The sequence below is a fragment of the Oncorhynchus mykiss genome, chromosome 28 (genome assembly GCF_013265735.2).
Source record: "Oncorhynchus mykiss isolate Arlee chromosome 28, USDA_OmykA_1.1, whole genome shotgun sequence".
NCBI lineage: Eukaryota > Metazoa > Chordata > Actinopteri > Salmoniformes > Salmonidae > Oncorhynchus > Oncorhynchus mykiss.
In genome coordinates, this window is record NC_048592.1 from 26,773,948 (window position 1) to 26,787,266 (window position 13,319).

The 13,319-nt window shown below is 43.3% G+C and overlaps 1 protein-coding gene across 1 annotated transcript in view; it reads left to right on the forward strand.

Moving 5' to 3' along the window:
- The first annotated feature begins 8,977 nt into the window (after positions 1–8,977).
- The window catches only part of LOC110508195 (chloride channel protein 2), a 126,973-nt gene continuing 122,631 nt past the window's right edge, over positions 8,978–13,319 (forward strand). Inside the window, exon 1 of the mRNA XM_036965953.1 lies at positions 8,978–9,650. Coding sequence (XP_036821848.1) covers positions 9,510–9,650 — 141 coding nt within the window. The 5' untranslated portion in view covers positions 8,978–9,509. The remainder of the gene's footprint in view (positions 9,651–13,319) is intronic.

Here is a 13,319-nt window from a genome sequence, read left to right on the forward strand (position 1 = left end):
CCATAGGAACCTTGAGTACATCCGTTCTGCCAAACGACTTAATGCGCGTCAGGCGCGTTGGGCGCTGTTTTTCGCTCGTTTCGAGTTCGTGATTTCTTATCGTCCGGGCTCTAAGAACACCAAGCCTGATGCTTTATCTCGTCTCTTCAGTTCTTCAGTAGCCTCCACTGACCCCGAGGGGATTCTCCCTGAGGGGCGTGTTGTCGGGTTGACTGTCTGGGGAATTGAGAGGCAGGTAAAACAAGCGCTCACTCACACTCCGTCGCCGCGCGCTTGTCCTAGGAACCTTCTTTTCGTTCCCGTTCCTACTCGTCTGGCCGTTCTTCAGTGGGCTCACTCTGCCAAGTTAGCCGGCCACCCTGGCGTTCGGGGTACGCTTGCTTCCATTCGCCAGCGTTTTTGGTGGCCCACCCGGGAGCATGACACGCGTCGTTTCGTGGCTGCTTGTTCGGTCTGCGCGCAGACTAAGTCCGGTAACTCTCCTCCTGCCGGCCGTCTCAGGCCGCTTCCCATTCCCTCTCGACCGTGGTCTCACATCGCCTTAGATTTTGTCACCGGACTGCCTTCGTCAGCGGGGAAGACTGTTATTCTTACGGTTGTCGATAGGTTCTCTAAGGCGGCTCATTTCATTCCCCTTGCTAAGCTTCCTTCTGCTAAAGAGACGGCACAAATCATCATCGAGAATGTTTTCAGAATTCATGGCCTTCCGTCAGACGTCGTTTCGGACAGAGGTCCGCAATTCACGTCTCAATTTTGGAGGGAGTTTTGCCGTTTGATTGGGGCTTCCGTCAGTCTCTCTTCCGGCTTTCACCCCCAGTCTAACGGTCAAGCAGAACGGGCCAATCAGACTATTGGTCGCATCTTACGCAGTCTTTCTTTTCGCAACCCTGCGTCTTGGTCAGAACAGCTCCCCTGGGCAGAATACGCCCACAACTCGCTTCCTTCGTCTGCGACCGGGCTATCTCCTTTTCAGAGTAGCCTCGGGTACCAGCCTCCGCTGTTCTCATCTCAGTTCGCCGAGTCCAGCGTCCCCTCCGCTCAGGCTTTTGTCCAACGTTGCGAGCGCACCTGGAAGAGGGTCAGGTCTGCCCTTTGCCGTTATAGGACGCAGACTGTGAGGGCTGCTAATAAGCGTAGAACTAAGAGTCCTAGATATTGTCGCGGTCAGAGAGTTTGGCTCTCCACTCAGAACCTTCCCCTTAAGACGGCTTCTCGCAAGTTGACCCCGCGGTTCATTGGTCCGTTCCGTATTTCTCGGGTCATTAATCCTGTCGCAGTTCGACTTCTTCTTCCGCGATACCTTCGTCGCGTCCACCCGGTCTTCCATGTCTCCTGTATCAAGCCCGTTCTTCGCGCCCCCGCTCGTCTTCCCCCCCCCCCCCCCCCCCCCATCCTTGTCGAGGGCGCACCCATCTACAGGGTCCGCAGGATTTTGGACATGCGTCCTCGGGGCCGTGGTCACCAGTACCTCGTAGATTGGGAGGGGTACGGTCCTGAGGAGAGGAGTTGGGTTCCCTCTCGGGACGTGCTGGACCGTGCGCTGATCGAGGATTTCCTCCGTTGCCGCCAGGTTTCCTCCTCGAGTGCGCCAGGAGGCGCTCGGTGAGTGGGGGGGTACTGTCATGTATTGTCATGTTGTGTCTTTCTGTCCTTTCCTTTCACCCTGTCTCCCTCTGCTGGTCGTATTAGGTTACCTTTTCTCCCCCGCTTTCCCCCAGCTGTTCCTTGTCTCCTCCTAACTACCCATTCACCCCGTTTCCCACCTGTTCCCTTTTTCCCTCTGATTAGGCCCCTATATCTCTCTCTGTTTCTGTTCCTGTCCTTGTCGGATTCTTGTTTGTTGTGTTTCATGCCTGAACCTGTCGGAATCTGCCGGTCTGTCTGAACCTACCTATGTTTGGTTATTAAAGAAGCTCTGTTAAGTTAATTCGCTTTTGGGTCCTCATTCACTCACCGTAACACTTATATAGGAAGGGAGAGGAGGGCGTGTTTGAAAAGTTTTATAGCCCATGTCCCTTCACAGGGGCGGGCCACTGATTGAGCAGCCCTATCTTATGAAGACCCAAATCTCACATTTTAGAAGCTAAAATCACATTTCATCCCATCACAAATAATTTCACATTCAAACATTTAAATTGAACAACAATTCCATGTGAATCCGATAACTCTTGATGTGTAGACTTTCCACTGTAGAGTTTATGTCATCTTATCATTGATGAGAATGTCTCAGATGACAACCCGAACTGACATCAAATTCATTAAGTACCACCGCATATGTTCAATCATTCGGATTACCAGAATATAGTTAATTTCCAACACCAACTGATGTTCCCAGAATATCTATATTAACCAAGGGTTTTGCAAATGTAACCTCAGTAGGGTAGAGTGAGGAAAAAGGGGGAAAGAGGTATTTATGACTGTCATAAATTTATCCCCCAGTCCAATGTCATGACACCACCCTGTCAGTTTAGTGGAGTCTGCTAATAGCATAATATAGTCAGCTCAGCTATCCCCATTGAGACCCTGTCTGTGCCACGATCTAGGTTGGACAAAACTACACATGGCAGTGTTCGCCTTAGTAATCTCACTGGAATAAAGACCTCCTCCATTCCTGTCATTATTAAAAGAGATATTGTGATATCTCACATCTCAAAATAGGGCTACTTAATGTTAGATCCCTCACTTCCAAGGCAGTTATAGTTAATTAATTAACTAATCACTGATCATAATCTTGATGTGATTGACCTGACTGAAACGTGGCTTAAGCCTGATGCATTTACTGTGTTAAACAAGTCCTCTCCTCCTGGTTATACTAGTGACCATGTCCTTCGCGCATCCCGCAGAGGCGGAGGTGTTGCTAACATTTACGATAGCAAATTTCAATTTTCCAACAAAAAAAATGACTGCGTTTTCATCTCTTGAGCTTCTAGTCATGAAATCTACGCAGCCTACTCAATCACTTTTTTTTATAGCTACTGTTTACAGGCCTACTGGGTCATATACAGCATTCCTCACTGAGTTCCCTGAATTCCTATCGAATCTTGTAGTCATGGCAGTTAATATTCACATTTTGGTGACTTTAATATTCACATGGAAAAGTCCACAGACCCACTCCAAAAGGCTTTCGGAGCCATCATCGACTCAGTGGGTTTTGTATAACATGTCTCCAGACCTACTCACTGCCACAGTTATACGCTGGACCAAGTTTTGTCCTGTGGAATAAATATTGTGGATCTTAATGTTTTTCCTCATAATCCTGGATTATCGGACCACCATTTTATTACGTTTGCAAGCGAAACAAATAATCTGCTCAGACCCCAACCAAGGATCATCAAAAGCCATGCTATAAATTCTCAGACAACCCAACGATTCCTAGATGCCCTTCCAGACTCCCTCTACTACCCAAGGATGTCAGAGTACAAAAATCAGTTTACCACCTAACTGGGGAACTAAATTTAACCTTGCGTAATACCCTAGATGCAGTCGCACCCCTAAAAACAAAAAACATATGTCATAAGAAACTAGCTCCCTGGTATACAGAAAATACCCGAGCCCTGAAGCAAGCTTCCAGAAAATTGGAATGAAAATGGCGCTACACCAAACTGGAAGTCTTCTGACTAGCTTGGAAAGACAGTACCGTGCAGTATCAAAGAGCCCTCACTGCTGCTCGATCATTCTATTTTTCCAACTTAATTGAGGAGAATAAGAACAATCCAAAATTTATGTTTGATACTGTCGCAAGGCTAACTAAAAAGCACCGGCTAGGGAGCCATTTAAAAAATTGGCAGTAATAAAGCCTCTCCTGAAAAAGCCTGACCCAGAAAATATAAAAACTAATCGGCCTATATTGAATCTCCCATTCCTCTCAATTTTTTTTGAAAAAACTGTTGCGCAGCAACTCACTGCCTTCTTGAAGACAAACAATGTGTACGAAATGCTTCAGTCTGGTTTTAGACCCCATCATAGCACTGAGACTGCACTTGTGAAGGTGGTAAATTACCTTTTAATGGCATCAGACCAAGGCTCTACATCTGTCCTTGTGCTGCTTTTGATCACAACATTCTTTTGGAGAAATTGTAAACCCAAATTGGTCTACACAGACAAGTTCTGGCCTGATATGTCAGAAATATATATATTTTTTAACCTTTATTTAACTAGGCAAGTCGGTTAAGAACAAATTCTTATTTTCAGCCTAGGAACAGTGGGTTAACTGCCCTGTTCAGGGGCAGAATGACAGATTTATACCTTGTCAGCTCGGGGATTTGACCTGCTGCTCTAACCTCTAAGCTCCCTGCTGTCTCTGTGGATGGTTTGTCTTCTGACAAATCAAATGCAAATTTCAGTGGTCCTCAAGGTTCCATTTTAGGACCACTATTGTTTTCACCATATATATTTTACCTCTTGTTGATGTCATTCTGAAACATAATGTTAACTTTCACTGCTATGCGGACGATACCATGTGTATGTGACAAATACATTTGATTTGATTTGATTTGATACACAGCTGTACATTTCGATGAAACATGGTGATGCCCCAAAATTGCCCTCCCTGGAAGCCTGTGTTTCAGACATAAGGAGGTGGATGGTCTAATTTTTTACATTTAAACTCGGACAAAACAGAGATGCTATTTCTAGGTCCCAAGAAACAAAGATATCTTCTGTTGGATCTGACAATTAATCTTGATGGTTGTACAGTCGTCTCAAATAAAACTGTGAAGGACCTCGGCGTTACTCTGGACACTGATCTCTCTTTTGACGAACACATCAATAATATTTCAAGGACAGCTTTTTTCCATCTTCGTAACATTGCAAAAATCTGAAACTTTCTATCCAAAAATGATGCAGAAAAATGTATCCATGCTTTTGTCATTTCTGGATTAGACTACTGAAATGCTCTACTTTCCGGCTACCCGGATAAAGCACTTCAGTTAGTGCTAAACACGGCCGATAGAATTTTGACTAGAACCCAAAAATGTGATCATATTACCCCAGTGCTAGCCTCTCTACACTGGCTTCCTGTTAAGGCTAGGGCTGATTTCAAGGTTTACTGCTAACCTACAAAGCATTACATGGGCTTGCTCCTACCTATCTTTTCGATTTGGTCCTGCCATACATACCTACACATACGCTATGGTCACAAGACACAGGCCTCCTTACTGTCCCTAGAATTTCTTAGCAAACTGCTGGAAGCAGGGCTTTCGCCTATAGAGCTCAATTTTTATGGAATGGTCTGCCTATCCATGTGAGAGACGCAGACTTGGTCTCAACCTTTAAGTCTTTATTGAAGACTCATCTCTTCAGTAGGTCCTATGATTGAGTGTAGTCTGGCCCAGGGGTGTGAAGATGAACGGAAAGGCACTGGAGCGACGAACTGTCCTTGCTGTCTCTGCTTTGCCGGTTCCCCTCTCTCCACTGGGATTCTCTGCCTCTAACCCTATTACAGGGGCTGAGTCATTGGCTTACTGATGCTCTTCCATGCCGTCCCTAGGAGGGGTGCATCACTTGAGTGGGTTGAGACACTGACGTGATCTTCCTGCCCGGGTTGGCGCCCCCCTCGGGTTCGTGCCGTGGGGGAGATCTTCGTGGGCTATACTCAGCCTTGTCTCAGGATAGTAGGTTGGTGATTGAAGATACCCCTCTAGTGGTGTGGCGGCAGTGCTTTGGCAAAGTGGGTGGGGTTATATCCTGCCTGTTTGGCCCTGTCTGGGGGTATCGTCGAACAGGGCCACAGTGTCTCCCGACCCCTTCTGTCTCAGCCTCCAGTATTTATGCTATAGTTTGTGTCGGGGGGCTAGGGTCAGTCTGTTATATCTGGAGTATTTCTCCTGTTTTATCCGGTGTCCAGTGTGAATTTAAGTATGCTCCCTCTAATTCTCTCTCTTTTACTCTCTTCATGCTGCTGCTCCAGTTTCAACTGTTCTGCCTGCGGCTATGGAACCCTGACCTGTTCACTGGACGTGCTACCTTGTCCCGGACCTGCTATTTTGGACTCTCTCTCTGCATCACCTGCTGTGTCTAATTCTGAATGATCGGCTATGAAAAGTCAACTGACATTTACTCCTGAGGTGCTAACCTGTTGCGCCCTCGACAACCACTGTGATTATTATTATCTGACCCTGCAGGGCGTTCGTAAATACATTTGATTGAACACAGTCACTGGACAGAGGAAGTCTGCCTAGAAGACCAGCATCCCTGAGTCGCCTCTTCACTGTTGACGTTGAGACTGGTGTTTTGAGGGTACTATTTAATGAAGCTGCCAGTTGAGGACTTGTGAGGCGTCTGTTTCTCAAACTAGACACTAATATACTTGTCCTCTTGCTCAGTGGTGCACCCGGACCTCCCACTCCTCCAATTCCGGTTAGAGCCTGTGAAGGGAGTAGTACACAGCGTTGTACGAGATCTTTACTTTCTTGGCAATTTTCCAGATGGAATAGCCTTAATTTCTCAGAACAAGAATAGACTGACGAGTTTCATAAGAAAGGTCTTTGTTTCTAGCCATTTTGAGCCTGTAATCGAACCCACAAATGCTGATGCTCCAGATACTCAACTAGTCTAAAGAAGACCAGTTTTATTGCTTTAATCAGAACAACAGTTTTCAGCTGTGCTGAAAATAAGCCGCCGTCATTGAAAATAAGAATTTGTTCTTAACTGACATGACTAGTTAAACAAAGGTAAAATAAAAAAAATAACATACTTGCAAAAGGGTTTTCTAATGATCAATTAGCCTTTTAAAATGATAAACTTGGATTAGCTAACACAACGTGCCATTGGAACACAGGAGTGATGGCTGCTGATAATGGCCTCTGTATGCCTATGTAGATATTCCATAAAAAAATCAGCCGTTTCAAGCTACAATAGTCAATTACAACATTAACAATGTCTACACTGTATTTCTGATCAATTTGATGTTTTAACAGACAAATTTTTTTTTAATTTCAAAATCAAGTACATTTATAAGTGACCTTTTGAACAGTAGTGTGTGTATATATCACGTTCTGACCTTTATTTCCATTGTTTTGTCTTATTTAGTATGGTCAGGGCGTGAGTTGGGGTGGTCAGTCTATGTTTGTTTTTCTATGTTTGGTTTCTGTTTCGGCCTAGTATGGTTCTCAATCAGAGGCAGGTGTCGTTAGTTTTCTCTGATTGAGAATCATACTTAGGTAGCCTGGATTTCACTGTTGGTTTGTGGGTGTTTGTTTCCGTGTGTGTGTTTGTCGCCACATGGTACTGTTTCGTTTTTTGTAGAGTTCATGTTATTGTTTTTGTTCGAGTGTTCATTGGTCTTTATTAAAAACATTATGGACACTTACCACGCTGCATCTTGGTCCAATCCTTACTCCTCTTCAGACGAAGAGGAGATCTGCCGTTACAGTATATATATATGTTCTGTCACTCATGGGGACAGTGTTCTGTCACTCATGGGGACACTACGTCATTGCGAAGTTTATGTCCTTAGTAAGGGTAGACATCCAAAATGTCAGCCCTTTGGGTCCTGCCATAGAGTTATATTACAAGTACCCGTCCAAGAAGGCTCCAGGTCATTGGCCACAGATAAAATTACGTCAAATCACATTATACATAGAGTAGCTTTGATTAGACTTATCATGTCAACATCTTACTTTCAAAGTCTTAGCTAGCGGTCATCATCATAATTCAAGTCGACAATCTACTGGCAAATCCTTTTTAATCCTTGTCATATGAAGAGAAATAACATAGAGAAATTATAGATAAAACTTATCGGTGCTCATTGGCCATTGGACATAAAGATTACACAACAAGTTGGAAATCGCAAATTCAACAATGAGTTGTTTGGAAGGAATCAGTTGCTAACAGCAAGCAGTACAAAGCAACCAGTAGACTGCTATTCAATGGAGTGGCTGTGTTTTAATACATTTTTTTTACATAAGTTTCTACCATATATCCAGAGAATGCCAGACTTTGATGACAAAGTTTGATGACAAACCTCTGTACCACCTTCATGTTTAAGTGAGCATATGACAAGCCAAGGTGAGTCCAAAAATGTATTGTGTGCTGCTGCATAAATTATGTAATATGCAAGGGAGATCTGTATACCGTAGCTAAGAAAGTAACACTAGCTGTATGTTGTGTAGTAAGCTGTTAGTAGCCCATGTGCCTCACCCTAATAATTTTGTCTATTTTCACCTTAATTTCACCTAACATTACTGTTCTGACTCGGTGGTGCTGCACATGTAGCCTATAACCTGTTTTTGAGAAATGTCCTGATCTAATATTGTAAGAGGTTTCATTGTCTGCTTAAATGTCCCCTTTATTTTTCCTAAGGTTCTGACTTGGTGTACAGGGGAAATACTGTAAGAGCAGCCCATGTTCAGCATTTCTCACTGTACATTTCAAAAGTGCTGAACACATAGTTATATTGACTACGTCCGTCGTCGCTTGCTCATTAATGTCTTAATCAGGTGTAGCAGTGGTAAGGATTCACTCCATTGTGCTGGAAAGAAATGCTCTGCTGTTGGGACAGCTTTATGTAGGCCCTAGCAGTTTGTGGGCACCGCTTATCGCTGTTATAGTGCAATTAATGTCTTGTTTAGTGTTGTGTCTTTGCTGTCATGCATCTTTGAGTCTGCCCCACCAAGATGTACATGCTAAAATCGCAGCTGGTGCAATTAATGTATTGTTTAGTTGTGTTGTGTAGTGGCTTTGCTGGCATGCATCTAAAAAAATATATATATTTTTTGCGCAACCAAGATTTACATGCTAAAATCGCCACTGCTTAGCTTAGATAACCTATGCAGAAAAATACAAGAACATTTTTTAGGCTTAATTAGGCTTAATGATTGTGCGATTGCAGGGGAAAGCTGTTTGTGTGTAGGCAGGCAGGCTGTATGTAAGGCTGTGTGTGAAGTTGAGTGTTGAGTATACGCGGTTTCAGGTTGCAGACAGACACACAGATGGCCACAGACAGACAGACAATGATATTCCCTCCATGCCTTTCTATCTATTTGCAGACAATTCGAATGGCGCGGGCGAACTAAGAAGAACGCACCACCAGCTCCCGATAATGACAAACACGTCTGGACTTTCTTCACGGGGAGGTAAGGAGGTAATGGGAAACGCTTGACACAGACGGAACCGCATTGCATCATGGACACATGGTACCCAACTCGAGCCCTGCGGGAAAGAGACTAGCCCATTGCAGCTTTATTTATAGAATACTAATTTATGCCAAAAATAACAGTCACAGTCAAACACATTCGACCGGATAGCTCTGTTGTCGCTCATAGGCTTCAGATGCAGCTGCTGTCTAAAGGCATGCGCATCGACACGGATAAACGCAGAAGTTTGGGTTGCTGCGTGTGCAGCGTGGGTGCACACAGCTATTCGCGCCAACCAGTCAAAGCACCAGCAACAGGCCACCGGTTATCACGTTTACCCGCGGAGAAGAGTGAATGAGATAGGAGAGTGCCTCTGCTTATGGATTAAATGACAACTGATCAAGGGGGAAAACTCAAGCTTTGAAGTTGGAGTTTATGCGCAGAACGCGCGGAAATAGTCCTCATTTTGATTCACTCTGTTACACGAAAGATGGAGGGGCGCAGCTGACAGTTAGGGACCGTAGCCGCGAAGAGGAGAAGCACACCGGAGGAACCGAACTGCCAGAGGAGGGAAATGTGAGTAAACTATGAATGAGCCCTTGGCAACCTGTTTCTACCTCGAGTCCATCATGCCTATTACTGACGCTGGTATCCTGTCTTTCCCCGGTGAAGACTAGAACAATGGGTCAAATCATTTTGTTTTCATCATGTATCAATCGAATATGCATTTAACTTCAGTCATGTGTTCATGCTCAAGGGCAAATAATTTGGTTATTTCTATACGGTATATATATATATATATATATCGACATCATATTGTATTTTCTGGATAAGCTGCAAAATGTTTCTATCCCAAAGATTAAATAATTGTCAATGTAGTGACATTGACCTATAGTATACGTCTCTCTTGGCATCTTTTATTTACACACAAAAACTTGTGAGGAGAAGAGGTACAGGTGGTTATGCATCCTATTCTACTTTGCGCATCAAGTCGTTGTAAGGGCTCAAGGTCCTTAAAAGGTCCCTTGCTGCGGTGGTTCCTCTTGAAATTATGCACACGAGAACGGCTATTTTATTCGCTCCGGTGACTTCCCTTTATATATTTCCTGTAACATTTGATAGGAAATGAAAATGCTATTCTTCTTCTAAGACCGGTATGTCATATTTTGAAATTGAACCCACTCATTGACGCTCATTAACAGATGCAGTCTCTGAGAAAAATGTGAATGACGTCATTGAGAAAGTATGATCCAATCTGGAGATTTTATTTATGTTTCTTTAAATGGTTTGACCCACTTGGAAATCTGAATGACATTTTGTAGTTCCCTTGTAGGAACTACAGAAAAAGACACACACACACACACACACACACACACACACACACACACACACACACACACACACAATGGGTTGCCAAAACAAACTCCACGGGTGTGTATTTATTCCAAATTGTACCTGTTGAGACTGAAGGTTGAACTGGGTCAGTGTGTTGGTGCTTGAGGCTGCGGAGCACCTAGTTCCACCAACTAGGGACAACATTACATCTATTTAACTACATAGCCACAGTAGTATCTGCAGGACACTCAAAGGAGAAACACACCTACAATAAATCAATTGGAGAGAGAAAATAAATACATGTAATAACTCAACTCTTTGGGCCAGTGTCTGAATGATAATGGCTTGGATCATGTGTGCAATGCATGCATATTTGTGTGTGTATCTGTGTGTGCGTCAGCGGAAAACGACTGCCCCCTCTCATGGAAGCCACTGAAGTTCAAGTCCGTCCGTGGTACTGCTGGCAATGTTAGCAGGATCCTCGATTAAAATTAAGGGAAAAATTTGGTACATTTTCATGCAAATTAAAAAAAGTTTGAAAGACAATCATGTTACCAATAATTGCTTATAATTCACCCGATGTATGTCCTTCAACCGATTATTTTTTAAATTGCACACAGAAGAAATTATAAGCAAGGTGCGAATTACGATACAGCCAGCTCTCCTAAACGCATCAAAAGTCCAACTTTTGGTGGGTCTCTAAATAATGCTAATTTAACCATTCGCCTATTTGTTTGAAATGTAGTGTTAAATATGTTTTGCGGTGTTAAATATGAAAATAAAGGCTTCCAAATTAAACAAACACCCCCACCTCTCCATCATATGGTTTAAACCATTTATCTCTATGTGGCAGAGCTGTCTACTCAGTATTGCTGAATTTCGGTCTCAGCTGAGCTCCTTTAAGCATAGATGTTCCTTTCTACTTCTACTTCCAATTTCCACCATTTGTTTGCCATGCATCCTTGATCAAAAAAATGCCTTTATTGCAATGCATTAGATTTATCAGTTGATTTATCATTGTTTGCTTTTGTCAGTCAGCTGTTTAGAGAGATCATTGCTTTGTTTTCCAGGTGCGTGTGAGTAGGCTACTGGTGTTCTCCGGTGCCATCTCTGGCCAGAAGTAGTAGACCGTTTATTTAACTTTATTATTTTCAATCAATATTTTTCTTTCCTGAATCAGCTGATGATGGTCAACAATATCCCTAGACAACAGCTAGACACCAATGCGCATCAAATCCATCAAACAAGTAGGCTATACTTTAATGACAGTAGACCTATAAGGTGACTCTTTCAGTTAGAAGATTATAGTGAATTTGTATTTGATTTTGAGTAGTCTAATAATAGGGATTTTTCATAATTAACTGGGTGACACATTACCTTTAGCTATACAGAATAGCTCATCTCACTACCATGCGTTTCCATCTCCTCCTCTCTCTCCTTTATTCCTTTCTTGAGCGTGCAGACGGGCTGTCAACAGTTTAGCGAAATATGTTTGGTTGTGAAAACCTGTTAATATCTATGTCCCCAAACAGATATCACTTGGTTTCCCAAATTAAGCACTGGGTAGTTGCAGGAACAGGGTTGGAGAGCCCCATGGAATACATAGTTCGGGCGGGATATCACCTGTCGCGCAGCTGAGAGGGTAGGCTACCACGGTGTAGGCCTTTTTTTTTTTACTGAGACTGGCAATCAGAGTTTATCTGCCAATTTGATTTACCACCACATCACTGGCTACTGATAGGCCTATTTGAAGTTCATAGTAATGCACATTGCAGCCTAGTCTAGTAAGTTGACCGTGTGTTAGGGTGACCATCCCAGTTTTCCCGTGATAGCTTCAGCCCCATTTCAGGTGTCCAGACTTTTCAGGCTGCAAAAAGGTCAACTTGTCAGCAAGACACATCAATTAATATAGGCCTAATCAATGATAATCACTGAATGTCATTAGGAACACGTTGTGGTGTCTTGTAACGGATGACTTCCATTCGTCAAATGGCGTGAGTATGCCGGAATTATTTTATCATGACTGATTGTGTTCATGCCACATTAAAAGGTAATTCATTTTGACCGTTTAAATTAGAGGTCGACCGATTAATCGGAATGGTCGATTAATTAGGGCCGATTTCCAGTTTTCATAACAATCGGAAATCGGTATTTTTGGGCGCCGATTTGCCGATTAAATTATTATTATTATTATTTTTTAAAAATGTTTTTATACCTTTATTTAACTAGGCAAGTCAGTCACGAACCCATTCTTATTTTCAATGACGGCCTAGGAACGGTGGCCTTGTTCAGGAGCAGAACGACAGATTTTCACATTGTCAGCTCGGGGGATCCAATCATGCAACCTTACAGTTAACGAGTCCAACGCAATAACAACCTGCCTCCCACTCGTTGCACTCCACAAGGACTGTTACGTGAATGCAGTAAGTCAATGTAAGTTGCTAGCTAGCATTAAACTTATCTTATAAAAAACAATCAATCATAATCACTAGTTAACTACACATGGTTGATGATATTACTAGATATTATCTAGCATGTCCTGCGTTGCATATAATCTGACTGAGCATACAAGCATACAAGTATCTACGTATCTGACTGAGCGGTGGTAGGCAGAAGCAGGCTAACTCAGTGCTGCCCCCTCTCATTGAGTAACTCAAGTTGAAGGTCGACCGGGTTCTTAGTTTTGTTGATGGAGTGTTTGTCTAATGACATAATACACAGATAGAGCTGAGAAATGACTGCTTTCTGTCAAGGTCAGAGTCAATAAACCATCCCAGGGTTGGCAAGGGGGTGGAGCAGGGAAGCCAGCAAATTAAAAGGAGACCCAATGCCTCATTTGAAGGTAACAGACAAAGTGAGATGGAGGCAAATAGTATTTAGATGCTAGGTTGGGAAAACTAGAAAAAAAAA